General features: G+C 42.9%; 1 protein-coding gene across 1 annotated transcript in view; it reads right to left on the bottom strand.

Moving 5' to 3' along the window:
* The window catches only part of SLC24A4 (solute carrier family 24 (sodium/potassium/calcium exchanger), member 4), a 172,513-nt gene that overhangs the window by 20,815 nt on the left and 123,989 nt on the right, over positions 1 to 27,709 (bottom strand). The window contains exons 3-10 of the mRNA XM_015427138.1: positions 26,561 to 26,637; positions 17,941 to 18,015; positions 17,203 to 17,287; positions 15,856 to 15,959; positions 12,957 to 13,031; positions 10,299 to 10,324; positions 8,392 to 8,445; positions 4,664 to 4,809 (exon numbers count right to left, since the gene is read on the bottom strand). Coding sequence (XP_015282624.1) covers positions 4,664 to 4,809; positions 8,392 to 8,445; positions 10,299 to 10,324; positions 12,957 to 13,031; positions 15,856 to 15,959; positions 17,203 to 17,287; positions 17,941 to 18,015; positions 26,561 to 26,637 — 642 coding nt within the window. The remainder of the gene's footprint in view (positions 1 to 4,663; positions 4,810 to 8,391; positions 8,446 to 10,298; positions 10,325 to 12,956; positions 13,032 to 15,855; positions 15,960 to 17,202; positions 17,288 to 17,940; positions 18,016 to 26,560; positions 26,638 to 27,709) is intronic.

The following is a 27,709-nucleotide window of genomic DNA, read 5'->3' as shown; positions in this document are numbered from 1 at the left end:
GGCCTAATGTGCTAATGAGCTGTGCTGTCAGGGGTGTGGTCTAATATGCTAATTAGTTTCTGCTGTTGGGTGTGGCCTATTATGCTAATGAGTTCCTGCTGGGCTTTTTCTACAAAAAGAGCCCTGGTCCATTCTATGATGCCAAGAATCTGTTATCTCATTCTGACACATTTAGACACATGACTGTCCTTGGCCAGTCCCTCACCTGAACTGTATTGATCCACACACTTGCTGTATGCCATGCGTTCCAGGATATCTTGAGGATCAGTGTTATCAGTGTGGCTTGCTACATGCAATTATTAATTTCTGCCATCTGAAAAATTATTCATTTAGAAGCAGCCTAATATATCTGAAGGTATCCGAAGAAGTGAGCAGTGACTCATGAAAGCTCATACCCTGCCATATATTTTGTTAGTCTTAAAGGGGCTACTGGACTCTTGTTCTTTTCTACTGCTACAGACAGACTAACACAGCCACACATCTTGATCTATCAGCCTAATACATGTTTGAGAATAGATTTCAGGAGATCTCTGGCTGCAACTGAACTCTGACAGTCCTCTAATCCTTAAAATGCCAGCAGGTATTTTGAATACTTCCCTCTCCTCTTGAAGGAATAAAATAAAATGCATGAGTTCACTAGCTAGATTTTCCCCTCCCCATCTTCAGAGGACATTGACTGCACCAGACAGTGCCTGTCCTCCACTTGGCAAAACACATTATGTATGATACTGGCGATGCTCCAGTAAATTAGGGTTATGATGCCATAAGCTATGACGGTGATGCCACCAGTTCAAGTATCAGCTCCGTCACAAAATCACTTGAATGGCCTTAAGTGTGTCACACACTCTCAGCCACCAGTAACAGAAGCAATAACAGTAGTCTCTGGTCTTAGAAGGCTGTTGAGGGCATGGCTGAAACGATCTGTGTGAAACCACTTTGGCAAAAACTCTGCTGAAATACTAAATGACTTTAATGATGATGATTAACCGGGCCTTAACATGGGGCTTCAGCAGGTGTAGAAGGCAGATAAACTTCTTTCCAGTGAATTACATCTGAGAAATCTCTAAAGTGCAGCATGTCAGTGAAAACAACAGAGAAGCATCAAGGCAGATGCTGTGGAACTTATTCCGGGAGCCCTAATGAGAGTGAGGAATGGGAACGGAAGAGCCTGGGAGGATGTACAAAGGTGGAAAAAGCATCTTAACAGCTGTATAAAAGGTCTTGGGTTAGAGACAATACAATCTAACTGCAGGCTTGCTGCAAAGTACAGCTCATTACCACTCTGTTTTTAGCAAGCTGCCTTCTTTCATTGCGCTGCTTCAATCGCTTTCCTTGAGCCTTGAGGGTTATCTGTCTGGGGTGAGGGTAACCTGGTGCTGAAGGTACAAATAAACAGGATCAGAATTAAATGGGAACGTGGGCAGGGCTGGGAACAGGCTGTGAAGACGGGAAGAGAGAGAGCTTGGGAAGGGAATATGGCACAGTGGTAGGGCACCTGCTTTGAATACAGAAGGTCCTAAATTCGACCCTTGCTATCTCCAGTTGAAAGATAAATAAATAAAATAGCTTCACATGGTGAACATGCAGTCAAGCTGGGAAGTGTGATGACTTGGAAAGCATCTGGAGAGCTTTACAAACAGTGCCAGAAATTGTCTGGTGCCCATGACACAAAATCCAGGGCTGATGTGACTGCAGAATCATTTTCAGCTAATCCGGGTCAGAGGAACCAATGTCTTGCCTGAGTAATTTGGGCTCTGGTGCAACCTGGAAGGACAAGCAAACTATCCCAGGCTTCTCTCCCCAGCCTCAAGTAGTCTGCCCCAGGGCAGTGGAACACAAATCAGGAGGCCCTAATTATAGCCCTAGTCCTTCTTGACATTATCTCCCCAAATCCAGTCTTACAGACTTCCTGAAGGAGTTTGAAAAAGGAAAAAAAAGTGAGCAGTCTCTTCTGTCTGCTTCCTATTCAAAGTTTTTATGCAGGCTTTTCAAAAAATGCAAGGAAGGTCCAACGCACCAATGACAAGAAGAAGGAGAAGAGAAGAGATTGGATTTATACCCTGCCCTTCACTTGGGAGTCTCAGAGCAGCTTACAAACTCCTTTCTCTTCCCCTCCCCACAACAGACACCCTGTGAGGTAGGTGGGGCTGAGAGAGCTCTTTCGAGAACTGCCCTTGAGAGAACAGCTCTGACAGAACTAAGGCTTGCCCAAGGTCATCCAGCAGGTGCAAGTGGAGGAGTGGGGAATCAAACCCGGTTCTCCCAGATTAGAGTCTTCGCACTTAACCACTACATCAAACTGACACCAAACTGGCTCTCAACTACCTTAATATAAGTGCTAGAGAAATGCACTTGGAATACATGTGTTACAGGCAGGTGTCAGGTACTCTCTGATACAGGATACCCTGGACTGTGTTGCTTTGAAATCTCATGATATAAAGTAGGCTAGAAATCTGGCAAAATTTAATCAGTTTTAAGAGATAGAACAAGTTAGGCGTGTCCTGCAAAGTATGCAAAAGTTCAGATCTCAGAACCAATGAGGAAAATGTCTAATAGGTTTCAGTTGGGATTTAGAGCTCCTATACCTTCCGTATTTGTGCAGCAGAAGGAATTTCAGCAGGTGAACTTTTCTCCTCAGTCAGCACGATGTAGTGGTTAGACTGTCAGACTAGAATCTGGTAAACCCAAATTCGAATCTCTGCCCTACCTGGGGCCACTCATACCCTCTCACCCTAATTTGCTTCACAGGATTGCTGTGAGAATAAAATGGAGGCGAGGATAATGTTGTAAGCTGCTTTGGGTCCCCCACTGGGGAGAAACTAAAATTCCCTCATTGCATAGCGGCTAAAGATACAGGGACCCCACTTCCTTTTCTTCTGGTCGCCCTGGCTTCTTTGTGGTATGCAGCATCTGATGAACCAGGCTCCAGTCCATTAAAGCTTATGCCACAATATAGGTACTAGGACTTTAGGTTCTTCATTGTTTCTGCTGCAACAGACTAACACGATTACTCCTCTGGAATTTGGAGAAACCATTAGAGCAATAAGCTTCTACTCTACCTGAGAGCCAGTTTGGTGTAGTGGTTAAGTGTGCGGACTCTAATCTGGGAGAACCGGGTTTGATTCCCCACTCCTCCACTTGCACCTGCTGATGTGACCTTGGGTCAGTCACAAGCTCTGGCACAGCTGTCCTTGAAAAAGGGCTGTTTGTGTCAGAGTTCTCTCAGCCCCACTCACCTCACAGGTTGTGGGGAGGGGAAGGGAAAGGAGTTTGTAAGCTGCTCTGAGACACCTTCAGGTTGTGAAGGGCAGGGTATAAATCCAATCTCTTCTTCTTCTCTTCTTCTTCTTCTACCTAGGCTCGTCACATTATTTATGGGACTTCTGATGGCCACACAGTTATTAAAGCCAAAAGGCATGTGGGATCAGCACAATAGAAGTCAGAGGTGCCCAGACAAGGTAATGTTACTGTCAAAACATGAACATTAGCTGCAGAAGTACAAATCTTCACTTTAGCTTGTAAGACTTGTTTTTGAAATTGGATTTTCCTCCGTGTGAAAAGCTGTGTGTGTGTGTGTGTATATATATATAAAAACCCAGTAACAAAAGCTTTTATTTTTGCCAGTTGAAGCTCTTGAAAGCAATAAAAGTTACAAGCTTCAAAGGGAACTTGGCAGTCTGTGAACCTCCCTTTTATCTGCACCCATGGTAATAGCATTCTTGCTGTGGTGCGGTAGAATGCAACAGGGACAGCGCAGGTGTTCTGCCTCGGAAAATAATCGGGCTTGGCAGTCATACACCAGAGTGGATTAAAGGTGAGGTCTACGCCTCACTGACCTGAGCAAGGTGTTAACTGAGAAGCCAGGTATTTTTTGGCCTCAACTTTAGAGGCAGGCTGAAAGCAGACCTGAGAAAAGTGAAATCCTGCTCCAAGAATCTGTGAACAGACCAACCAGAACAACCAAAAGAGGGAGCATAATCTGGCTATCAAAGAAAAAATAAAGAATAAATCTCCAAAATAAAATAAAAAGAATAAATTCACCCTCCTGCTTTAAAAGTGAGATTATATATACGTTTCAGATGAAAACTGGCAGTATTAGAGAATTAGACACACACAGAGAGACATATAGATTCTTCCATGCAGAGTTAGTAAAAAGAAGACTATTCTTTCCCTGTTCTTATTGGGGAACTTCAGGGCCCTCCAAGATACAGTTTGGAAAAACAATATCTTAGAAATATATGACAATATATGACAATTAAGAGCATGTGGTTGCATGGATGATCCAAATGGCCACAGGGGTGTGACAATCAATGGGAAAAAATACCATGCCTACTACTGACTTTATCCAACATGTACAAAATCCAAGATTCCAAGCAAAACAGAGAAGATCGAATGGAAACACTGAAGTACATCATTGCAAGTGTGATCTTCCCCAAATGAGAAAAAAGTAAACAATTTGTGTTACAGGCACAGACACTGTTGTTATTAACATGCTAATGCAGTTTAATAATGCCCCAAAGGCTCGGTTGTATTGAATTTGTCTGGAAGTAGCTAAACAATTGGGGGAAAATACAATTATGCTGGTTACCAGTGCTTGAGCCACCATTACAGTAATGATATTTCAGGTCAACTTTTGGTCCAGCTCCTGTCTGCTTAGCCTTACCTTTCCACAGCAATGGCACTGATGGGTCATCACAGCTAATGTCATAAGATTCATCATTACCATCTTCCAGTTCACTGGTGACAGTATTGCCATTCCCAACATTCATGCTTTTGATCGTGAAGAACTTCTGCATTTTCACATTGTACCTAGAGGCATAAAAGAGAAAAAATGCAAGTTGCTTAAAGCATAAAGTTAGGCATTTACTTTGAGTTATCTTTCATGTGTGTGTGTGTGTGTGTGTAAATTCTCATTGCACTGATCCTCACAACATACCTCAATTAAATTGGCTAGACCGAGAGACAATGATTGGCCAAACACCACTGAAAGATTATCACGGTTCAACCATTATGGTCATGACGAAGTCAAAGCGAAACACTTTTATATCCATTTGATTTCAACGGGAGAGTTAAGGGTGTGCTCTCTCCTATTAAATGCAATGGAAAATTGTACTTATTCTGTTGTGCTTTGTGGTTTTTAAGTGTACATGTAAAAACTTGTGGTTAGCTGGGTCCAGACAACTTTTCCACAATCATACAATCACGGAATAACCAGTGGATACTATCTTCCAATGGAGAAACACCCAAGAACCTTATTCATTCAGAAATGAATCATGAAACCCAGATAAACCATGACACTCCCAGCTAAAGACCAGTGCTATTCTGAATAGCTTGCTACTTCCAATGGGCCATGTGCACAAGTACAACCACCTGTATATCAAGGTTTCACAACAATGCAACAAAGTTGTGTCCTTTTTATTTTATTTCTTCTAGTAGGATGGCTATTTTAGATTCTTAAGGTTTTAGAAATTTGTTAATAAGTGTACAATTGTATAACCTAAAAGAGTGCCACAAAACCTGCCAATCAGAACCAGTCAGAAGACCAAGGTTAGTCCATGAGGCTAACGAGAATCTCACATTAACACATCAAATTCTGCAGGCTATAAACAAAATGCTGGAACAAATGTTTCAACTGCAGGTTATTCTGCATATCTCAAAAAACAACACCCCCCCAACTTTTTGCATTCCATAACTAGTTTTTTGGGGGGGATTTGTTAATTTGAATAAATGTCAGTTGAGGATGGGGGGGGGGAGAGAGACAGAGAGTTTATCCTGTACTGTAAATTCACCAAACAATAAAGCCTTTCGTTTCTGCAAATGCAGCTAATTAGTAGTTATTATAAAAGCCATATCTGAGCTTTTTAAAGCCACTTGTGTGAATCTGCAGATTTCATGTGTGCTTAATTTTGCATTAGAGAGCTTTTTATACAATTTCAATTAACACTCTAGGCACTTATATAATTAATATGATAATAAATTGTTACATGATTAACTATATTAATTATAATGGTGTAATGGTTATAGCGTTAGGCTAGGATCTGGGACATCTGGATTCAGATCTCCTTTCAGCCATGATGTGTACTGCCTGTCACTCTTTCTCAGTCCAACCTGCCTTACAGGATTCTTGCTCTTAGAATAAAATGGAGGAAGGGAGAATGAGGTAGGGGTCCCAGTGGGGAGAAAAGTCGAGTAAAAACCTTGAAATAAATAAAACAGACTTTGAGGATTCTGACAGAGTGTAGTGTTTCTTTGGGGCCTTTCCAGGATGAAAGGTACAATAAACCACTAGAGGTGACTGGAAAAGTCGTTAAATTGGAAGAGGAAGAAACAAGACTGAGAGAATATGGAGGTTCCTTCCTCCCTCTGTGCAGGAGGTAAGAGCTGACTTGGGGCTGATATCATGGCTGCCACTTTATATTGTTCCATGTGGTAGCTGTAACCATGCAGCAACCCTTCTTAGCCAACAGGGCAGATTTTCTTGAGCAAACATCTCAAATTGACATTTCGCAGTACGTTGGTAAAAGCTGCCCAACCCACATAGTAAGCCACTATATAGCATGCAACATATTCACTTAATTTTCTTCCACTGATTTGTTGCTTTAGTAACTTGTCAGAAACAAAAACCTCATCTTAATTCTCATCCTTACTCTGCCCATTAACTTTTGGCTTAAACCCTATTTGTTGTCTACGTTATCTAGATTGTTGAGCCAGGGATCACAGTGCCCCGTCTCCCGATAGACAACCAACAAAATTATATATTTTACATTGTCAAGCCATAAAATCTGCACAAATTTCCTAAATACAGGAAGGAAGCAGGTTGGTGAATTGTGGAATTCACTGCCACGGGATATAGTGATGGCTACCAATTAAGTTTGCTTTAAACAAGTCATGGAAGATAAGGACAGTAACAGGCTGAATACCAGTGCTGGGATAGGGGAAGCAGATCGCTGCAATACTCCTTTTAATGTATGAGTTTTATTTATGTAGATTTTTTCTAATTGCCTTTTCTAAGTCCTACTACTTTTAACATCATAGTAAGAAGAACAACAGGAAAAAGAAATGTAAGAGAAGGGAACATCCTTTTTCCATATCTGCTCTCTGGTCTTTTTCAGAGGAAAAGATTCTCCGTCCCTCAGAGCAAAAGCTGTGTATTTGCTGGCATTGCATTTGTTGGCATTCCAAAAAGGTTATCCATCAACCAAATGAGTTTCAGGATATTCATCAATTAAACCTGTAATGTTTACATATGAAAAACACTTCTGAATGAAAAAGCATATTTTCTTAGTGTTGAAAGATTATTCTTGCTTCAGTCTTGGACAGGAGAGAATGCCTCTTTTACAGTAGCTGTTTGCCATCCACTGTTTTTATAAGTAATTGTATCAAGAAGAATTTAACTTTCTAAAACAAAACAAAAAAAGCTGCCCAAATAATCAGGCTTTCTAGTCTATCAACGGTAAGAAAGAAATCTGATAAAGGGTCAATATTAAAAACATAGGTGAAACTTATAATATACAAAAATACATGTATTTATTAAAAAGACCGTTAAAAACAATATAAGGGAGCAATGAAAGCCTTGTTAAAAAGTTCAAGTGGCCTAAACATAAGGGCCAATACACATGTACGCGGTAGGCTGGAGCCTGACTTGGACAGAGGCCGCTCCGAGCATGCGCGGAAGCGCGACGTGGTTCAGGCCGGGAGAGTTACGACTGCCGGAAGGATGGAATTACAAAGACCAGCGTCGAAGAAGGGCCGCCGGCGGGACTGTCCCCTCGCAAGGAAGATCGGCTACAGAAGAAGGGTGCCTAGTAGGCTTCTCACCTCCCTACATACATGTGGCCCTAGAGTAGGATTGTGTTAAAATTAGAATTGTAAGCCGCTCAGAGCCCCTTGGGGGGGGGGGGGGAGCGGGATAGGAAGTCGAATGAAATAAATAAATAAATAAAATGTGGGCCCTCATATGTTTTTAACTATCTTCCTAATAAATACATTATAAGTTTCAACTAGGTTTTTAATATTGGCCTTTTATCAGATTTCTTTCTTACCCTTGTGGTTCTTGATTCCAGTTTTTGGGTCACGTTTGCTTTCCCCTCCCTGTGTCTTACTTTCTAGTCTATCAAAACGTTTTAAATTGACTTAACGTTGAAGCCTCAATTTCCAAAGACAGTATTTTCCATTAGCCCAACTTTCCTAAGCAGTACTGCAGATTCCACAGATACTGAAAGGCGCAAATGTCTATCTATTGGCTATTGTATATGTCCAGAGAGGAAAATGAACAATACTGATAAAACAGGAATGCAAAATTTTCTGAGTTATGTGCTGTCATAGCAATACTGAAGGAAGGATAGTCAAACATAATTAAAGAACAGAAGGATAAGGGGAAAAAGCACTTACTTCATGATAAGTATATAGAACAAGTACATAATGATGAGGACAAGACTTTCCCACCTCAAAGGAAGAAAAGGAGTGAAATTAGTCATGTACTGAGCATATTTAGAGATGCTTTTAACAAAGCCCAAACCTATATTTTTCTGCTGAAAATTATCACTGGCACTACCATGAGCAGTATTTGCTACCTTTTCTACAATCAAGATAGGGAGGAAAAAAATGGACAATTATTTTGTAAAAAGTCGACATTTTGCTTTTTCAATATCATGTTTCTTTCTTTAAAAAAACCCACAGCCTGAATAAAATTAAATCTCTTAAAACTTAGCCGTTTATAAAAATAGAGGCTGCTTTTCTATTTTAATAAAACACAGTAAGATGAAATATCTTCTTGGAAAACAAGCATTATAAATACAGCACACATACTGTTGTTTTGGACTTGATACTGGGGGTTACAATAGGGACTGTTACAAGTTACCATAGGGACTGAAGTCCAGCCCTTGGTTCCAGGAGATGATGGGTGAGACAGCATGTATATCTATATTGCTGTGTTCTTTAACTACCCGGGTTCTGCATTTGGCTCAGTTTTCAACTAAGGAACATTTACTGTCTACAAATAAATAAGCGCATTTCCTTTTCTCCTTATGAAAATTGCCAGCTCCTATTTGCATCCACTATAATTAGCAAGGTTCTCCTTTCAATAAGCAGTGTAAACACATTTTAAATTTATTTCACTATAAACATGTTTTAGTGGGTAACTAATCCGTGGCTCAAGTGGTTAAGATGCTGAACTGCAGGCTGTGGAAGGTCGGTAGTTCAGCAGTTCGAGACCCAAGTTGCCGCATGACGGAGTGAGCTCCCGTCTCTAGTTCCAGCTCCTGCCAACCTAGCAGTTCGAAAGCAAGAAATTGCAAGTAGATAAATAGGTACCATTTCAGTGGGAAGGTAACAGTGTTCCGTGCGCCTTGGTGTTTAGTCATGCCAGCCACATGACCACGGAAACATCTTCGGACAGCGCTGGCGCTTCGGCTTTGAAATGGAGATGAGCACCGCAACCCTGGAGTCGGATTCGACTGGCTTTCAAGCAAAGGAACCTTTACCTTTAATCCGTTAGTAGGTGTAGTTGTTTAGAAAAACATATTAAGTATGAAGGGAAAAGTCTGTCTTTAAATTATTCCTTTAAAACTGGCCTTTTGTCTTGCAGATCTAAATTGTGATTCAAAAATCTATGGCATAATGTCTTCATGCAGTTCTCCTATTTTTAATACAAATGGCATTATGCTGGCAAAGGTCTTCTCTTTTCTGCTTGTGCACTTCTTTTCAATCCCTCCTTCCTGCTGTTAGACCTATTTTGTCGTCTGTCCAATACTGCTTCCTGTAGTGTCTGAAGAATTGTGCTTTGTACACAAAAGCTTACACTTTGAATAAAACTTTGTTGGCCTTAAAGGTGCCACTGGACTCAAACTTTGTTCTGCTTCCTGTAAAGGTAGTGCCTAGGCCTGGAACACATTGCCATCTCTCTTTGATAGGCCATTTCTTCTCTGCCCAGGCCCTCCTCAATGCCCATTTCTTTCACTAACCTTAACCCAAACCCCTTTCCCCTTTCCCTCCAGTGCCACTTGGCCTTCCCCTATACCACACCTACTGTTCATCACTACTTGCTTCTTTTTCCACTTGCTTCTTTTTTCCTGAGTCAGTGTCACAAACACAGATCGCCAAATTCAGAGCTCTCTCGTTACATTTGGAACAAAGTCCTTACAGCCCAACCCTACATATGCTTACTCAGAAGTAAGTCCCCTTCTCCATGCTCAACAGGGTCAACAAGAAAGCATGCATAACCTTGCAGACTGAATCAAAGCTGAATTCTAATAATTAGGTTATGTGTGTGTGGGGGGGAAATAACAAGCAGAGCTTACCATACAATTTTCTCATCATATACAAACTAAAAGGGAGGAGAGAGAGAGAGAGAAAAAAAGAAATGATATTTCTCAATGCCAATTGAAGAACTTCAGTTACATTACACATCAGTTACATTACACATCATAAACACTCAAACCCAGAACTTGAAGTTAGTGTCCCAGAACCTGAAGTTCGTGCTCTAGGACTTTGCTCTATGTACTGGCTGAGAAGCCAGCTTTTAGGGAGAGCTGCTGGCTCAGTTCCCGTTGTACCACAGCACTCTTTTAACGATGGCCTGCAGGGGAAGAAGCACATCCTGCCTGGGGGGTTCCAATGACAGCTGACTGAAGAGTCCAGTAAGACCTACATATGTATGTGCTGTCATGTCACAGCCAGGCTTCCCAAGTGCTTACCGTGATTCGGCGGGGGACACAGACATCTTTGCAGGATCATTCCTGCGGGGACAACAGACGCCCCGCACCACACCATCGCCAGGAAGTGACGCTGGGTGACGCTCTGGCAATGGGGCTCAAAACTCGATGGTACCATCGAGTTTTCAGCCCCATTGCCAGAGTGTCGCCCAGCGTCACTTCCTGGCGACGGCATGCTGTGTTACAGGGAGGAATAGTCCAGCCAGGGAGCATGTTTCCCCCGCCGGATTGCGGTAAGTACTTGGGAACCCAAGTCACAGCCAACTTATGGCAACCCCAACAAGAAGCTTTCAAGGCAAGTGAGAAGCAGAGATAGCTTGCCATTGCCCTCCTCTGCAGAGCCTTCCTTGGTGGTCTCCCATCCAAGTACCAACCCTACTTAGCTTCTGAGATTTGAGAAGATCAGGCTACCATGCTGCCTTTCCTCCTAATTAAGACCTAGCCTGAGACTATAAAGCTGCTACTTCCAGACTGGTTCCTTCAATATGGGCAACTCGTTGGTAATGTAAAGAATGTAATGCTGTAAGATCCTGAGTATGTTTGACCTTCTCTTTAGCTGGCCTTACTGGCTCTGATTTGTTGCTTGGTCTTGCCCATATGCCTGCTTATCTTAGATCCTGACTTCCAGCCTGACCTCACATTGTTTCTATCATATCGACAGACTGTCATCTGCACCTGATGCTTGATTTGTTGGACTTTTTGGCCTGACTTGAACTTCTCTTCTGTGTCTGAGACACCTCAGTACACACAAGTGTCTGAAAATGAATTATTTGGCACATTTAAGGATTTTCATTTTTAGCCAGGATAACTGCTTGGCACTGAGTCATTGTTTTGGTTGTCTTAGCTGCATGCATTGCCACACTGAAGTTGTGTGTTTATGGCAGAATATATACATGGTATTGGTAGTATGAGGGGTTGCAGTATTAATTTCTTGATGAGCAGGCTTACAAAGTGTCTTTGGTTGAAGATGTTTGGTTGGAGACACTGAGTCGCAAACTACACATTTCTCACAGAAGAATTTAATGAAGCCCTAACATTTGTATTACATGTAAAGCAGTCTTGGGACGCCACAATTATGAGCAGAGGAACAGCAGTGGAAAGGGGGTGGTGGTGTGGCAATTTTTATGCTCAAATCATCCCTACGAACTATGTCACCACTCCCTGGCAGGTTTCCAGATATGTATTTATGGGTGCTTTTCCATTAAAAAGTTAGGGATTAATTACAGGCATTAGCATATAACTTCAATTAAATGTTCTGCTTAGGACTGAGCTGTAAGATAGTATTGCAGCAATGGTACTTCCTGCCCCAGCGCAAAGGTAAAGTATGATGTCAAGTCACAGCCATCCAGTCTGAAGTGTGAACTGTACAGTGTACTTCTTTCAAGATGTAACTGTACCGCACCAAATCCTGGATAGAACATTAACAGTGAAATTTATACCATTCAGAGTCTATTAAAGACAATGGGCTTAGAAGGATGTAATCCTGTTTAGGATAGTATCACAACAAGATACAATTCTATGGATGTTTTTTAACCAGGGATTTTTTTTACATGTATGCACATATATATATATAATTAAATACAGTACTATCCCTTTAGTTGTGCTTTCTTTCCCTTCCATGAATTAAATGACAATAAGATGTTTTGCTATTGCCTCTAATTACATGCATCAAATAATTAATGCAGGTGGCATGGAGAGCAATCAAAGGCATGTCTACCCAGATGTAAGTCACATTTTATTCAATGGTGCCTACTTCCAGGAAAGTGCTCTTAGGGTTGCAGCCATGGTCACATTTATGTAGACAATGCATAGCAATTACTTCAAATTAACCCACATTTTTGGTCAGCATACTGTAAGCTTAGAGGGAAATAACAGCTGATATTTAAATTCATTAGTAGGCAACGTAAAATCTTAAATAAGGGTGACTGTGAACAAACTGGGAAAGCAGTCTCTCTGGTGAGAATTTGCCCAACAGTCAAAAAGCATGCAGAGACTCAAGGTTTACAGGTCCTCCCATGCATGTATCACTTTTCAGCTTTCTTTAAAGAGTTTGCTATTTGGGCATGTGGTTAATCGCAGTGTTACATAGTTCTTTAGGAATATGGTATTATGGAATTCACTTTTCCCATCATGATGAAAGGGCTCTAGTGATTTTTCAGAACTCCTCTTAAGTATAAGCAAACGATCACAAACTAGGTCCTTTCAATTATCTGGGGAAAAGAACATGGCAAACAAGAAACTTACCGCAATAAGTACAATCACAGCCAGTGTGTAGTAAACTGAATCCCTGCACACAGACCACCAGGTTAGACGGACCACCTGAAAAGAAAACACAATTGCTCCATGCAAAAAGGGCTTTAGCAAATATTTAGGTTTACGCTTGTGATTGACTAATATTGCAGAAGCAAAAGGCTGGTTTCACACATGGAAGTTCATAACTTTCATTTCTCATCTCTTGAAAATATGTCACACCAGGGCTTTTTTTCTGGGGGACCGTGCAAGAACGGAGTTCCAAAACCTCTTCGAAAAAATTATTTTAAAAATGTTTAAAAGTTCTTGAGTTTTCAGTATACAGACTGAAAACTTTATTTCCCTGTTGAGAGTTCTGGCACATCTTTTTCCAAAAAAAAAGCCCTGTGTATCACTGAGATGTATACATCCAGTTCCCTCCTTGAAAAATGTTCTCTTTGGACCAAATGAGACAAGATGGGAGTAGATCAGACTGGCAACATTTTCAGAGAGTACTTTTAATCCTTTCATTGTTGTTGTTGTTTTAAATGAGCAACCACATGAGAGAAAGCAAAAAAGAGTAATAACATGGACTTTCCTGGGGGCATTTGCCCATCAGATTGAACATGGCTATTTGTATGGTGCGAAGCAGTCCAGGACTTTAATAGAAAAAGAACTGCTAAAAAGGGCAGCCAGAATTCTTTTAAAAAACACTAGTTTAATTCCAAACCCACAACAGATTAATTAATTCATTAAAATTAATTATCGTATGGCATTGTGTATAGAATAGCCAGGAGATCCAAAGATTGTCTGGCAGCCACAAGTTCTAGCTCTTAGCATTATGCTAGTGGTAAGGTAGACTCGTTTTTAGGGGCTGAGAGAGCTGTGACTGACCCAAGGTCACCCAGCTGGCTTCATGTGGTGGAGAGGGGAATCGAACCCAATTGTCTAGATTAGAGTCTGCCGCTCTTAACCACTACACCAAAATCTCTCCCCCCACAACAGATAAAATATATTAAAGGCTAACTTATAAACTTCTGTTGTCTAAAATTCAGTCCCATCCATCAGATCCATGAAACCAGTGGGATTTTAATTGTGCAACCATTATCTAGAAACAGTTTTCAGAAGTGAATTCTTCTAAACTGAAGGAGGAAGGGAAAATACACGAGCATACCTACAGGCCTATGTAAAAGAGTTCAAGACTGTGAAATGATGAGAATTACAGACAGTATTAAAATGCAAATGTGTAACCCACCTGCCACATCATTTAGGAAACAGAAAATTAACAGAAATAATAGTCTATTTCTGGACTGCGGTCAAATGGAAACTAGAACTAAATTCTTACTGGGCACAGTGCAGTCAACATGAAGCACTTTTCTGTCCCACTGACTGAAGTAGGAGAGTTCAGCACATTTCCATTGACAGCAACAGGATTGCTGTGCTCTGCTTGCATCCATTATTTATTACAGTTTACCAGCCTCTCCAAATGAAAGGGGGTTATGTTCAAGCTGAGTATTTGGCAAACAGCTTCAGGTACTGTTATTCAGAAAGGTCTGCCTTAGTCCCCTTATGTTTGTATTGGATTTAAGAACATTATTTTTCCCCTAAGGAGGGTCAGGGTTAGTAAATACATGAGGGAATGTCCCAGAGGTCCTCTGCTGCAAGTAACCACATTGTTCGCGATGGACTGAGGCATCCTGGAAAGGGGTGCAGTCAAGGCTATTTTTGGGCAGGAACGCACAGGAACGGAGTTCCAGCTGGCTTCAGAGTTGGCCACGCCCACTACAGCCAAAACCTCTGCGTGCATAGCTACAGAGGGAAGGCCTGGAGAGCGACCCCCTGGTGACTCTGAGGTGGGTGGGCCGGGGGGGGGGTCTGGAAGGATCGGGGAGGCATTTAAATGCCTCCCCGTGCCTTCCCCGGCTTGTCCAAGGACCAGCTTGGGGCCCAGGCAAGCCATGGGAAAGCATGGGGTGTGTGGCCTAATATGCTAATGAGCTGTGCTGTCAGGGGTGTGGCCTAATATGCTAATGAGTTTCTGCTGCTGGGTGTGATCTATTATGCTAATGAGTTCCTGCTGGGCTTTTTCTACAGAAAAAGCCGTGGGTGCAGTAGTTCCTACTCCTGTAAATGTTCAAATAAACAAACACTTCAGGAGGAAGGGGCACTGGTCCTCTCCTTCTCCTGAGAGTAATTGAGGAACTAAATAAATCAGTCTGATTATGAGGCTAAAAAACACTGGGTGATATCCTACCAGCTTTTTCACTTACTTTTGCCCAATTCCCTTCCTCACCAAAACTTTGCTCCACATGGGTCCCACAATCCAGGTACAGACTTTTTTGGTGACCAGAAGAAACCTCTTCTCTCTCTATTTTTTCAGTGGAAAATATGGTTACCAGCCAGAGGCTGGCAACCAATGGGGGTCTAGGTGGGGGTGCTGTTGGCATGACAGCATTATGTCACTTCCAGGTTTTTCCCAGAAGTGATGTAACACCATCACACCAACAGCTATTTTTTGTTTTATTTTTCTCCTGGTCACCTGTGGAGTGGTGGCAGCAAACCGGAGTTAGGGGAGGAGGTCTCCTGTCTCCATTGGCAAATGGCGAGCCTGGTGGAAAGGCTGGTAGGATATAACCCACTATTCCAGCCATGAACTCAGCATTGTGGGAAGTAAAGGACATGTTTTCTCAAGCCAACATTTATATTAATATGTGCACTTTTGCACAGACTCTGCAATGCTGTTTCCCATTGAGTCATTCATGCAACAATAGGACCCGCACCAGAAATCTAACACATTATGTCCACAATACAATGGTGACCTTTGCATTCAGACAAAATTTATTCTTTATCACCTTCTCTTATTTGTCCTCTGTTGCTGTAACTGGGAGGCAAGAATGTGAGAAACCCAACTAACCTGTCCAGCAAAAATCCCGCAAACTCCAATTATGCAGAGGATATTGAAAACTGCCGAACCAACAATGGTTCCAACTCCTACATCACCATGAGTGATGAACACACCTGAAGGGAGAGCAAGAGAAAGGTCTGTGTGCATGTCTGTAAGAGTAATATTTTTTAAAAAATTAAAATAAATTGTACAATATACTCTGTGGCCTGAGAAAGCATCATTCCAGACTCAGAGTTGTGCCATGAGAAGACTTGAGCTGTGCAGCATCAACAGCCACCAGCTTCTTCAAGAAAAGGGAGGGAGGAAGGATATTTCCCTGGAGAAATATCATACAAGCAGCTTAGAGTAAGCAAAGGCTGCTCACAGTCCTGAGGAAACCAGAGGCGGTCAACTGTGCAGTGAGGAACAAAAGAGGAAATTGGGTGAAGGAATGAAGGGGAAGAGAAAAAGGAGGTAGAACATGATCAGAAGAGGCAAGAGTAACCACTGCACACAGACTGGCCAGTGGGACTAGTGAAGAGAGCAGAAACACAAGGAGGCAAGGAGGAGACTAAGAATCCAGCATTGCTGGTTGCTCAGTATATCATGCACCTGCATTCTTTTGCAACCAAATGGTAGCCGCTTTGCAGCAAGTTTGCTTACAAAAGGATAGGAAGTTATCTTTATTTGAATGTTAACCTTATATAATAAGGTAATATCATTAGGGCAGGAACCTTTTCTTCCAGGTTATTATTTACTTAAAATGTTTGTAACCTGCCTTTCTACCCAATTTGGTCCTCAAGGCTGTGAACATTAAAAATCAATAATACTTACCTGTAAAAAAGCAGTTATAATATAAACAAGAAAGAGGATGGGACACCAAATGAAGCAAAAAGCTTTTACCCTCTGGCAGGAGGGAATTCCACAGTTTTGGTGCCACAACCTAGAAGCTCTCTTCTCAAGTCACCACATATTTACCCTCAGATGACAAGGACCTCTGCAGCAGGACCCCCAAAGATGACTGCAATGGTTGGGTAGGTTTGTATGGTTGCCACCACATAGAGTTGCAGACGGCATAGCCTGTATTGTTACCATAGTCACCCTCATTACCCATAGTCATGGACAGGAGACCAAAATGAGTTGGACTATGGTGAGATAGGGCTGCATGAGCACCTCTGATCTCTTAAGTCAGTCCTGTGCAAAAATGCCCTTAGTGGAAGGTCACTGATAACAAATAGAGTCCGATATTAGACATTCACTGGAATATTTATTTTGAACATTGGTGGTATGTGCAGATACAACTTTATAGTAGCAATTCTTGCACTCTAATTTAGAAACCAATTTCACATTTTCCACTTTTGCAGGTAGCTTTCTTACCTATGACTGAAGCAAATAATTCTGGGGTTGAGCTTCCTGCAGCCATAAATGTGGCTCCCGCAACATCTTCGCTCAAATGTAGTTTCTGAAAGAAAGAAAAATCAGGACTGGTTATGTCAATTCTCTGTACCATTTTAACATGTGAGCGGGGCAGAGAGGCCAAGCTTTTAAAATGCTCCCTTTGGCTGACATTATCTATAGAATTAGAGTTGTGGCAGACCTCAAACAGGAATACACTCTGAGAAAAGTTACAAAAGATGCATTTAAAGAACGCTGGTTTGGGATTGTGTCTCATAGAAAATATGTGCTAGCAGAAGTGGAGACGATATGCACCATCTCCACCCTCCTTCATTAGATCTCTGACTTCCCCAGGTTCAGTCCCTGGCATCTCCAGTTACAGGCTCTGGCAACAGGTGATGTGAATGACCTCTGTCTGAGATCCTGGAGTGCTGCTGCCAGTTTGAGTAGACAATGCTGACCTTGATGGACCAAGGCAGCATCATGTGTTAATGTTATATAAGGCAGGTTCATGTTTCTAGAGGTTCCCTGTCTCCCATTTAGGGGATTATTTTTGGCTCTGGTAGGAGCATTCTTCAATCCTTTCTGTCGGTAGAGATTTACCTCAGGATCCAAGCATTTGACTGGTACACCTGATGTTCCTTCTCCCTTAGTATACAGATCACAACTTCATATAGTGAACATATTTATAAAAGTGAGCAAAAAATCTCTCGCACTTACCTCACAAATTTTCTCTAAAGATGGAACAAAGAAGTCATCACATACAATGGCCAAGGCATAGAACATATACAGAGCCTGTGAATGGGGAGAAAACAAACGAGTATTAAAAAGTTGGGCACCCTTGAGATATAAAAGGAAAGTCATGTTTAGGGTAAAGCCAAACCAAAAAAACACAAAAAAATTTCCTTTTCATTATTTTTCAGGTACTCAGCAAGCCGAATCAGAACTTGAAACCCAACTACTAGCTTGCTCTCCCAGGGACAGGAGGGGGGAGGAGCACTGGCCAATAGGATTACAGGTAAGGGTGGGCACACTGCTCTTTGGCCAATCACAGAAATTTGTTCTTTTAAAAAATTCTTCTGTGTATTGTTGTTGTGATGATTCTGTGCTTAAGTTGACATCAGTCCTCCTGTTCAGCTGGCATTTGCCACAATGGTACTGGGTTCTGTTGATAGGTAGGTTGGCACTTGGTTCTGCTGCGGGGCACTAGCACTAGAACACTGCACTGGTTCTGCTGCCGGCCTTGCAAGCATGCCCCCTATACTTCAGAGATTCTCAGATTCTCCTGTTGGGTTTTGGCACTGCCACAGTGGCACTGGTTCTACTGCTGGCCTTGCAAATATGCCTCCTCACACCACACCTCACTTAGTTTCTACTGCAGAGATTCTCTGGGAGAAACTGCTGGGCTGTTGTTATATCTGCCTGCCTTTGGAAACAATGGAGAATGGGGGCACCCTCTTTGGATGCACCTAGAATTGGACCCCCTGGTCCAAACTTTTCCAAACTTGGGGGTTCTTTTGGGGAGAGGCTCCAGCAGCTACAGGACAAATCTGATGCCGCTATCTCAAACCCCTCCCCTCAGCCCACTGAATATTCCTTAGAAGATTTTGTCATTGACTACAATGGCCCCATAGGAAATAAGGGAGCCGAATTTTTCTGATACCAATACATTACGGGTGTAACAGGCCGGATTAATCTGAGATTCCTCTTGGTAGTGAAGATCAAAGCCACGCTTCTGGTATTCCTGGGCAGAGTGGATGTTGGTGCTGACGGTTGAACGGAGCTTTTTATTAATGGTTGTCAGTGTATCCAGTACATCAGGGTTATCTCTTAGTAGGAAGAGACAGCAGCCCCAGAAAGCAGGCCTGGGGGGTTAATCCGGCCTGGGGGGGGGGTTATTCTAGCCTAGGCCAGAGTAACCCTGGGATTTCTCTGGCCTGGGGGTGAATGGGTGGGTTATTCTAGCCTAGGCCAGAGTAACCCCGGGGTTACTCTGGCCGGGGGGTGAATCTGGCCTGTTACAGCCGGCTAGATTAACCCGGGGTTACTCTGGCCGGGGGGTTAATCCGGCCTGTTACACCGGTATTGATATTTGGGTATATTCGGGAATACTGAAAAAAATCGGCTTCATTATACCCAAATCCAAAAAATACCATTCCCCCCCCTCCCACTGCACACTTCTAGCCATGTTCCTGATACTCATTCAGGCATGTATTGACTCTTCCTGTGCAGAATTTGTGTGAAGCTCTTTCCAGTCTGGCATGTCTTCAGACTAAACTGGGAGTAAAGACTGATATATGTTCTAAAATGTGACAAAACTGGTTAGAACTAGATTCACTTCCTTCCACGCATTTGCTATGAGAGTTTTGGGGAAATGGATTAATGAAATTCATGTTGGCAATGGGGTGGGTCTTTAAGTAGCCTCACTGGAGAGTGGCAAGCAGAGGTGGAACATTCCTGTGATAGGTACAAAATAGTCAAATGCTTCTTTTACCTGTCAGTTCTTTCCTGCCCTCAGTACAGTGGTAGAAAGTTTTACCTCATCTTCTCTCTCCCTCCCTCTCTCTGTCAGCAGCCGTGTGCACCCTTCTGAGGTCCGGTGACTTTTTGCACACAGCACTACCCCCCCCCCCATTAGCTCTCCTTTGTCTCAAACCTGTCTACTCTTTCCTCCTATTCTTCAGACCTTTAACTCATAAACCACATTCCTGTTTCTCTGGTTTATTGCCTTCCATGTCTGTTTTCTTCAGCAACTGTATCATTGGGACCCCTCTCCTTACTTTCCTACCTCTAGGAGCTTACAGCATTGTTCTCCCCTTCTTCTTTTATCCTCACCACAACAATCTTATGATGAAGTTAAGCTGAGAGTGGTGCGACCGGTCACCTAGTGAGCCTCTGTGACAGAGTGGAGCTTTGAAACGGAATCTCCAGGTCTGACACTCTAAAACCACTGCATCATGCTAGATTTCCCATTGCCCATCTTACCTCACCCACACATCTCCTTCTGTCCCAAAGCACGTGTGAGCAACAACGGAGTCAACTCACAAGGCTAGAATGTTTCAGATTTTGAAGCTGACAGTTTGCCTTGGTTCACTGAGTTGAGTTATAATAGCACTTCATTACAGTACAGTACTCAAGTACTCTAGTGTTCAGTGGGCCTCTTTCCCAGATGTTTTCACCTCATATAAAGCCACACTGATTAGCAATTTAATTGGGAGCTATTATGCCATACAATTATTCAAAAGCAAACATGAAATACATTTTTAATTCTTTTTTTTTTTTAAAGTTTTATTTAAAGTTTAACTTAAAATGTGAAAGGGTGAAATTAAATTAGTATTTTCATTATTCAAAAGCAAACATGAAATACATTTTTAATTCTTAAAAACACAGTGCGAAAAAGCATAATTTGCATTTAAAATGTGAAAGGGTGAAATTAAATTAGATGTGCAAATATGTCTAAGCCTCATTATTTCAAGGTTAGATATTGAATTATTTCAGTAATTTGCAGAATCACTGAAGAGGAGCAGTAGTTATATTGTACACAAGGCATTATGATTTTCTAAAGCAGAGTGGGGTTTTAATTTGTGGTATCTTACAGACAGTAACTTGGATCCTATGAAAAAGTTCTGTGCACACTAGAGAGTCTCTGCTGCGGCACAAGCTTCCTCTTCCTTTAAAACTTTCATTTGTGCAAGGCCTATTAGAAACAATTGATCTTGAAAAAACCAGTTTTAGTGGAAGAGAAAGTGTGCTCCACTGCAAAGACTATCCAGAGACCATGGAACTTAGTCGTATGTTCCAAGCCTACATTTATGATTGCTATCTCCCTTATAAATAAAAGCCGAATGGTAGTGGCACTTCTCTAGAACATTCCATATGCTCCAAAATCAGGTCTCCCTATTCACTGGGTGCTTTGCCTGAGTCCTGCCTCCAACATTCTAAACATTTTGCTTTTCCTCTCCCCCCCCGCCATAGCCAGTCAGAACACAGAGGTTATTTGCATATGCAGCCTCATTGGCCTCTGCCTCGGAACACAGAGGTTTTTAAGCTCCAGGTGAGGGCTGGAGATACCTCAGAATTACAACTGCTTTCCAGATGGCAGAGATCAGTTCCCCTGGAGAAAATGGTGGGCTCTGTATCCTTATATGCTGCTGAGGTGGCCCCTGTATGACAGCCAATGTGACGTAGCAGTCAGGGCTTCAGAGCACGGGAGAGGCTGCAGGTGTGTGGGGGGTGGAAAGCTGAAGAGTGAGGGGGAAATAAAGGTGGGTTGATGATTGGCTGGGAAGGAGATAGGGTCGCCAACTCCAGGTGGGAAATTCCTGGAGATGTGAGGGATGGAGCCTGGAGAGGGTGAGGTTTCAGGAGGCGTGGGACCTCAGACAGGTACAAAGCCATAGACTCCACTCTCTAAACCAACTATTCCCTTCTGGGGAACCATTGTTGCCAATCTCCAGGTGAGTGCTGGAGATCACTCAAAATTTCTTTAGGTAGCAGAGATCAGTTGCTCTGGAGAAAATGGTGGACTCAGTGTCATTATACCCTGCTGAGGTCGCCACAGCAAATTGACACTGAGTGTCCAAGGCCGAGGCACCCACCCAGAGCCTCTTTCTAGAGGCCGTTGTATTTATTTCCACAATGGGCCTTTTCCCTAGTTATTCATAAAGTATACCTTTCTGATTATGATTTGATAATGCCCTGTGATTCAGTGGTAAAGCAGCTGCTTAGCATACAGAAGGTCTCAGGTTTAATTCCGGGCATCTTCAGTTAAAAGGACCGGCAGCAGGTAATGTGAAAGACACTGGCCTGGAGAGCTGCTGCCAATCTGAGTAGACAATACGGCTTTGATGGACCAATGGTCTGATTCAATATAAGGCAGCTTCACGTGTACCCTGGTATATATTCCAACTCTCCCATGGAGGTTTATCGGGTGGTCTTGAGCCTGTCGCACATTCTCAGCCTAACCTACCTCTTAAGGTTATTGTCAAGATAAACTAGAGGAGATGAAACAGTTTAAGCCATTTTGTGTTCCCACTAGAGAGAAAGTTGGGATATAAAGACTTTACAACTCTTGGTGGGACCCATCCCACAACCTTGGGCAATGTATCTGCATGCTTGGTGCTTGGGGGGGGGGGCAACAGTGGGAGGGCTTCTAGTGTCCCGGCCCCACTGCTGGACCTCCTGATGGCACCTGGTATTTTTGGCCACTGTGTGACACAGTGTTGGACTGGATGGGTCATTGGCCTGATCCAACGTTGGCTTCTCTTGTGTTCTTATGGTCTTCTACCGTTCATCTCAATTATTTGTCATATACAAATCTGCACTCTGTAAGGGGACCTGCATGTTTAGAAGCTCTGTGTTTAATTGAGGCTGTTCACATGTTGTACAAAGCAACATTAACTTGCAATCCTATACACGCTTTCCTGGGAACAAGCTCCACCAGCTCTATGTTGGTAAATACCTGGAGGTTTGGGGGTGGAGCCTGAGGAGAGAAGGGTTTGGGAAGGGGAGGGGGGGACTTCAGTGGGGTATAATACCATAGAGACTGCCTTCCAAAGCAGCCATTTTCTCCCGGTGAACTCTGTCTCCTGGTAATCATTTGTAATCCCAGGAGATTTCCAGCCACCACCCGGGGGTTGGCAAACCTAGCTCATGTGATTGTATCTATCAAGTGTACAATAAACCATACAGCTTGGAATCATATCTGATAAGCTTGGAGGGGAGGGTTGCTATTACTTGTCTCAGATAATTTTGTTGTTTGCCTTACTGGAACACATTTACAATATACAGCTATATTTAACTGCATCAGCAGGTGCAAGTGGGCACACTGCATTTTTTTTTTTCAAATACAGAAAAAGTTTGCAACTGAAACCTGTTTTTATGGGGAAAGACTTAAGGAATTATAAATATATACTTATTCTAACTTCTACAGTCTAAACTACGCATTATACACAAGCATTTGCAAGCATGCATTTTGGTTAGGGGTGTTTTTCAAAATTCAAGTACCCCCCTTTTCCAAGTTCAGTCTGGAAGAGAAAAGATCCACTCAGGGCTTTTTTCTACTAACAAAGCAGGCAGTTCTATTGAGGAATGATCATTCTGATGAGAACTCATCTGAGTGATCAAGACTCACGAACAAGCTGGCATACTGAACAAGACTGAAAGTTCTTCCTTTATAGGATAAAACAGGCAAAAGATCAGGGCCTGGTATTTGGAAAAAAAAGGTTCAACCATTCTGTTCTTAAACATAATGTACTCTAACCTCTGTTTAGAGTACATTTCACATTCCTAAGAAGGGCACAAGGAAAACTTTATATAGTTTCCCTGAAAGAGAAGAATGACACCATTCTTGACTGAGATGTAGTTGCTTAGAGACCAGGAGGTCAAAGAAACCATTTTGGGTATGGGTGAAAATAAGGGCAGGAACATCCTCAAACACAGATAGGGTTGTCAGCCCCCAGGTCCCAGCAGGGATTCCCCTGCTTTTGGGGACTGCAGAATCTGATACCGGACCTCCTCTAAGGACGGTTCCGAATGCCCGACTCTGCCTTATGTATGACAGTGGGCGCGGCGTGAGTAATTTTCCCGTGTATACAGAGGGCGGATCGGACAACGAACGCTCCTATTTCCCAGGAAGTGAGACAACACGCTAGGTTTAATGAATAAATGTTGCCTTTTACTAAGCAGTTCTCAAGCATACGAAAAACAGATGCACACGCAGATTCACACAAGTTCCTTAGTTACAATAGTATATAGAAAGCAATCAGCATGAAAAGCAATAAATCCAACAGACAAGGGGATAACACAACAGGATATCGCTTATACTTATCTGAGGTCCAAGCTGAGAAGAAATCTCCTCGTAGAAGAAATGGGGGAACTTAAGTAACAACTGGTGGAATTCTAAGACACACGGACTAGTCCAGCCAGCCACGTGCGGGTTCTCTGGTCGCGACTTCAGAGAACGCAGTAAGAATCACCTGCAGTACTTAAGTTGCAAGGTGGGGAAGGGATGGGTTAACCAGAGAAACAAAGGCTGTGTTTCTCTTTTTAAAAGCTTGTTTTTGGGCTTGGCTTAAGGCCAATAAACCCCTAGAAAACCGTCCCCTTTACTATGCTATAGGTTAGAAGGGTTGTGACATCCTAGTTGAGGGGAAGGGGGCAATATTCAAATGATCTGCCCTAACTTCAAAGGGGAGCCATGTGGCCAGGTGTCAAAAGTCCGTTCTCTTGGCAACTTTTGACTTGCAGAGATGTGCCTGGTCCAGGAGGCAATAAAGGATATGTTCTTTGTGATGCCAAACCGGATAGGAAGATGGGTTACGTGGTTTCCCACAGATCAGCAATGGTGGGGAAACCTGTTGTTCTGCCAACTTTCAAAATGAGCGTAATGGCGTTTGTCGTCTCTGTCCTGAGGCACGCTGGGAAAGTGCAGGGAAGCACGTGTTCTGTAGCACAAGCCTTGCTCACCCAAACGCAAGCATGAGATGCCAAGCAAGCCATACAAACACACAGCAATCCCCTTATCCCATAGGCACAGATGTACAGACTATTAACAGACATAGCATCAGCACAGTACAGACAATGCAGTTACAAGCACACATGGTAACAGGGCTGACGTGATGACCTCACTTCTGCGTGACGTCATCACACTGGGGACATCACGCAGCGACCAATGATCCCTCTAATCTGTGTAGGGTTACCAGCAATGCTGCCATTGTGTGTGTGTGTGTGTGGGGGGGGGTCTGTGGAGTGAACATCTTAATATCCTGGAATGCTGGTTTCATTTTTCTCACTTGGCCTTATCTTGTTGCCTGACCTTGATGCTTAGCACTCTCGCCTCCCTGGGAACCTGTAGTCATTTTCGGCAGGCAAGGCTTGCACCTCTGATTGGATTAACTCCATCAGGGCCCTCCACTTCAAACACAGTATATCTTCCCCTCTCCCGCCTGTTGGGTTAGCCTTTACACAGAATGTATGCACAGATGACCTGCTTCTACTGAACTCAATAAACTTGATCCTTTGGAAGGAATGTTGTTGAGCCTGAGTTTGTGGGAATCTGACAGCTCCCTCTAAGCTGTGGAGTCTTGTGAGCAAAAATTGTGCAGGAAAGGCAGGATATAAATAGAAAATAATAATAAATTAATAAATAAAATTCTACTTTGTGAGCTACTGGCAGTAAAGTTGTGAGTGAGCGACTTGACTACTGCATAAATTAGTTTGCTCTGGAGCCATCCTTCCTGAGCTGAGACAAAAATGTGTGAGCCAGAGGCTAAAAAACTGTGAACTAGCTCACACTACCTCCGCTTAGAGGGAACACTGGGAGTGATGCTCTGGTTTTTGGGCAAACTGTGGTTTTGAAGGCAACAAACCATAGAGTTTTGCCGAAAAACCAGAGCGCTGCATGTGACGTCACTGACACGATGACATCACTTCTGGGTGACATCCCACCCCTGGAATGCCTCCCCAAATCCCCCCACCACGACAGCGAGGGGACCTGGCAATCCACAAGATAACAGACCAATCTTCAGGCTCACTAATCAAAGTTATTGTGAAAATCTTAAATCTTTCTTAAATTCTTACTGGTGAAATAAGATTGTCTAATAATTTAAAACCCTGTGGTGACAAAAGCTGTTGGGGGTCCATGTGTGTTCAGTTTCAGGCAGGAGAGTAATGTCCAGAGAAAGGCTTAAGCATCCCCTCCCCTTGAGACGGAGGGTGAGAGAGCTAAAGGCCAAGACAGGAGCTTGGTTTCACACTGTGTGATGTCTGAGCAGACTTCCTGCCCCTGCTCCATTTCATGTCTGCTGCTTCTGGGTTGGGATAAGATGTTACATGATTTATACTACTAGCCATAATCTAAAATGGGGGAGAACATATGTAGTAGCTCCTGATCTTAGCAACAGCCATGTTTTCTGCACAATGCCCAATTTGACCTGAGATCTGGCTAGTTAGGCACCAGACAGCTCTGTCAACTCAGGCAGAGTTCCATTTGGAAACTGTTATTCACACCAAACCTAGGATGTGTTAGGTGAAAATACCCAAGTTGAGGAATAAGTCTGGCTCAGTGTTCCCTCTAAGGTGAGTTAGTGTGAGCTAGCTCACAGTTTTTTAGCCTCTGGCTCACACATTTTTGTCTTAGCTCAGGAAGGATGGCTCCAGAGCAGACAAATTTATGCAGTAGCCAAATGGCTCGCTCACAACTTTAATGCCAGTAGCTCACAAAGTAGAACTTTTGCTCACAAGACTCCACAGCTTAGAGGGAACATTGGTCTGGCTTATGCTTTTTGTGCAGCAGCAGCAACACATTCTGTAGAAATGTGAACATATTCATATAACTTACACCAATGATATGAAGCAGCACGGCTCCTTGCTGTCTCTCCTTGTTTTTGAATACATCATCTGGAAATTCATGAATGGCTGAAAGACAAACGATGAACAGGAAAGGTTGGCTGAGGTAGACCAAAACAGTAAAATTGATACGGAGGAAAACAGCTTAAATAGTCAAAGAAGGTCAGGGTCAATTGAGGGCACTGCAGATAGCTACACATCCCTGTTTCTCTGGGGGGGAAACCCCTTAGTAAACTCAAATAAAGCTCAATCCAATTAATATTCCTGAGGTAGAGACTGTGGCCTCAATACTCCAAGGAGCAGCATGCATGCAGAAACCTGTTTCTAAGTAGATATCTAACTGAATAATGCATAAGCGGCCTCAGGAGTGAGGGGAAACCCTTCAACAAAAACACATGACTGAAGGGGCCAGTGCAGACCTCAGCAAACATCTCAAAATATGGAGGCGTAAATGACAGCTCTTGCTGGAAGACCTGCCCTTAAGAGATGGAGAATGGCAGGGAACTCACATAGCTGGAACAAATCAAAATGGTAACGGCTATCCTGGGACTGTGCATGAGGGACAACTGATCAAGAGCTAGTGGTGGTGGCTCTGATTCACTTCCATTTCGGATAGGGGATTCCTTGATCAACAGGCGCCAATAATTTGTGCCCCTCCAGTGTCTAAAAACCATTGGCTCTTCCTCCATCCCCCGTAATTCAAGCACAGACATCATTACAAATATAAGCACATCTGAGAATACCACGATGGTATTTTCAAATCGCTCCTCTGTAGCTGTTCAGAGTAGTGACACTGGACTGAACAGCTTAGTCAGAGGTGACAGGGGATGACCTCCAAACGTGGCTATAAAACAACACCGGGGGTAAGCAGTTAAATTCAGCCCTGCAAATTGTGGAAGGATCAGGGACCTGCACCCAGAACCCCCAGGGTCCAAAGGGTCAGTGTGAGACCAGCCCGGAGTCTGAATTCATCCCCGTTGGCTTTACACGAACATACTATTTATTGAACTTCATAAAAAAGAGTACAGAAAACGAATGAATCCAACACTTATTATAGTGCACTAAAAAAGAAACCCCAAAAGGAACATTCCCTGTCAATTCACCAAGACCTTCCCAAGAGGTATTGGCGAAACAGCCACAG

This window comes from Gekko japonicus, unplaced genomic scaffold (assembly GCF_001447785.1).
Source record: "Gekko japonicus isolate JY-2015 unplaced genomic scaffold, Gekko_japonicus_V1.1 scaffold256, whole genome shotgun sequence".
Taxonomy (NCBI): Eukaryota; Metazoa; Chordata; class Lepidosauria; order Squamata; family Gekkonidae; genus Gekko; species Gekko japonicus.
Note: the sequence above shows the minus strand (reverse complement) of the source record. Positions and strands in the feature narration are given on the sequence as shown.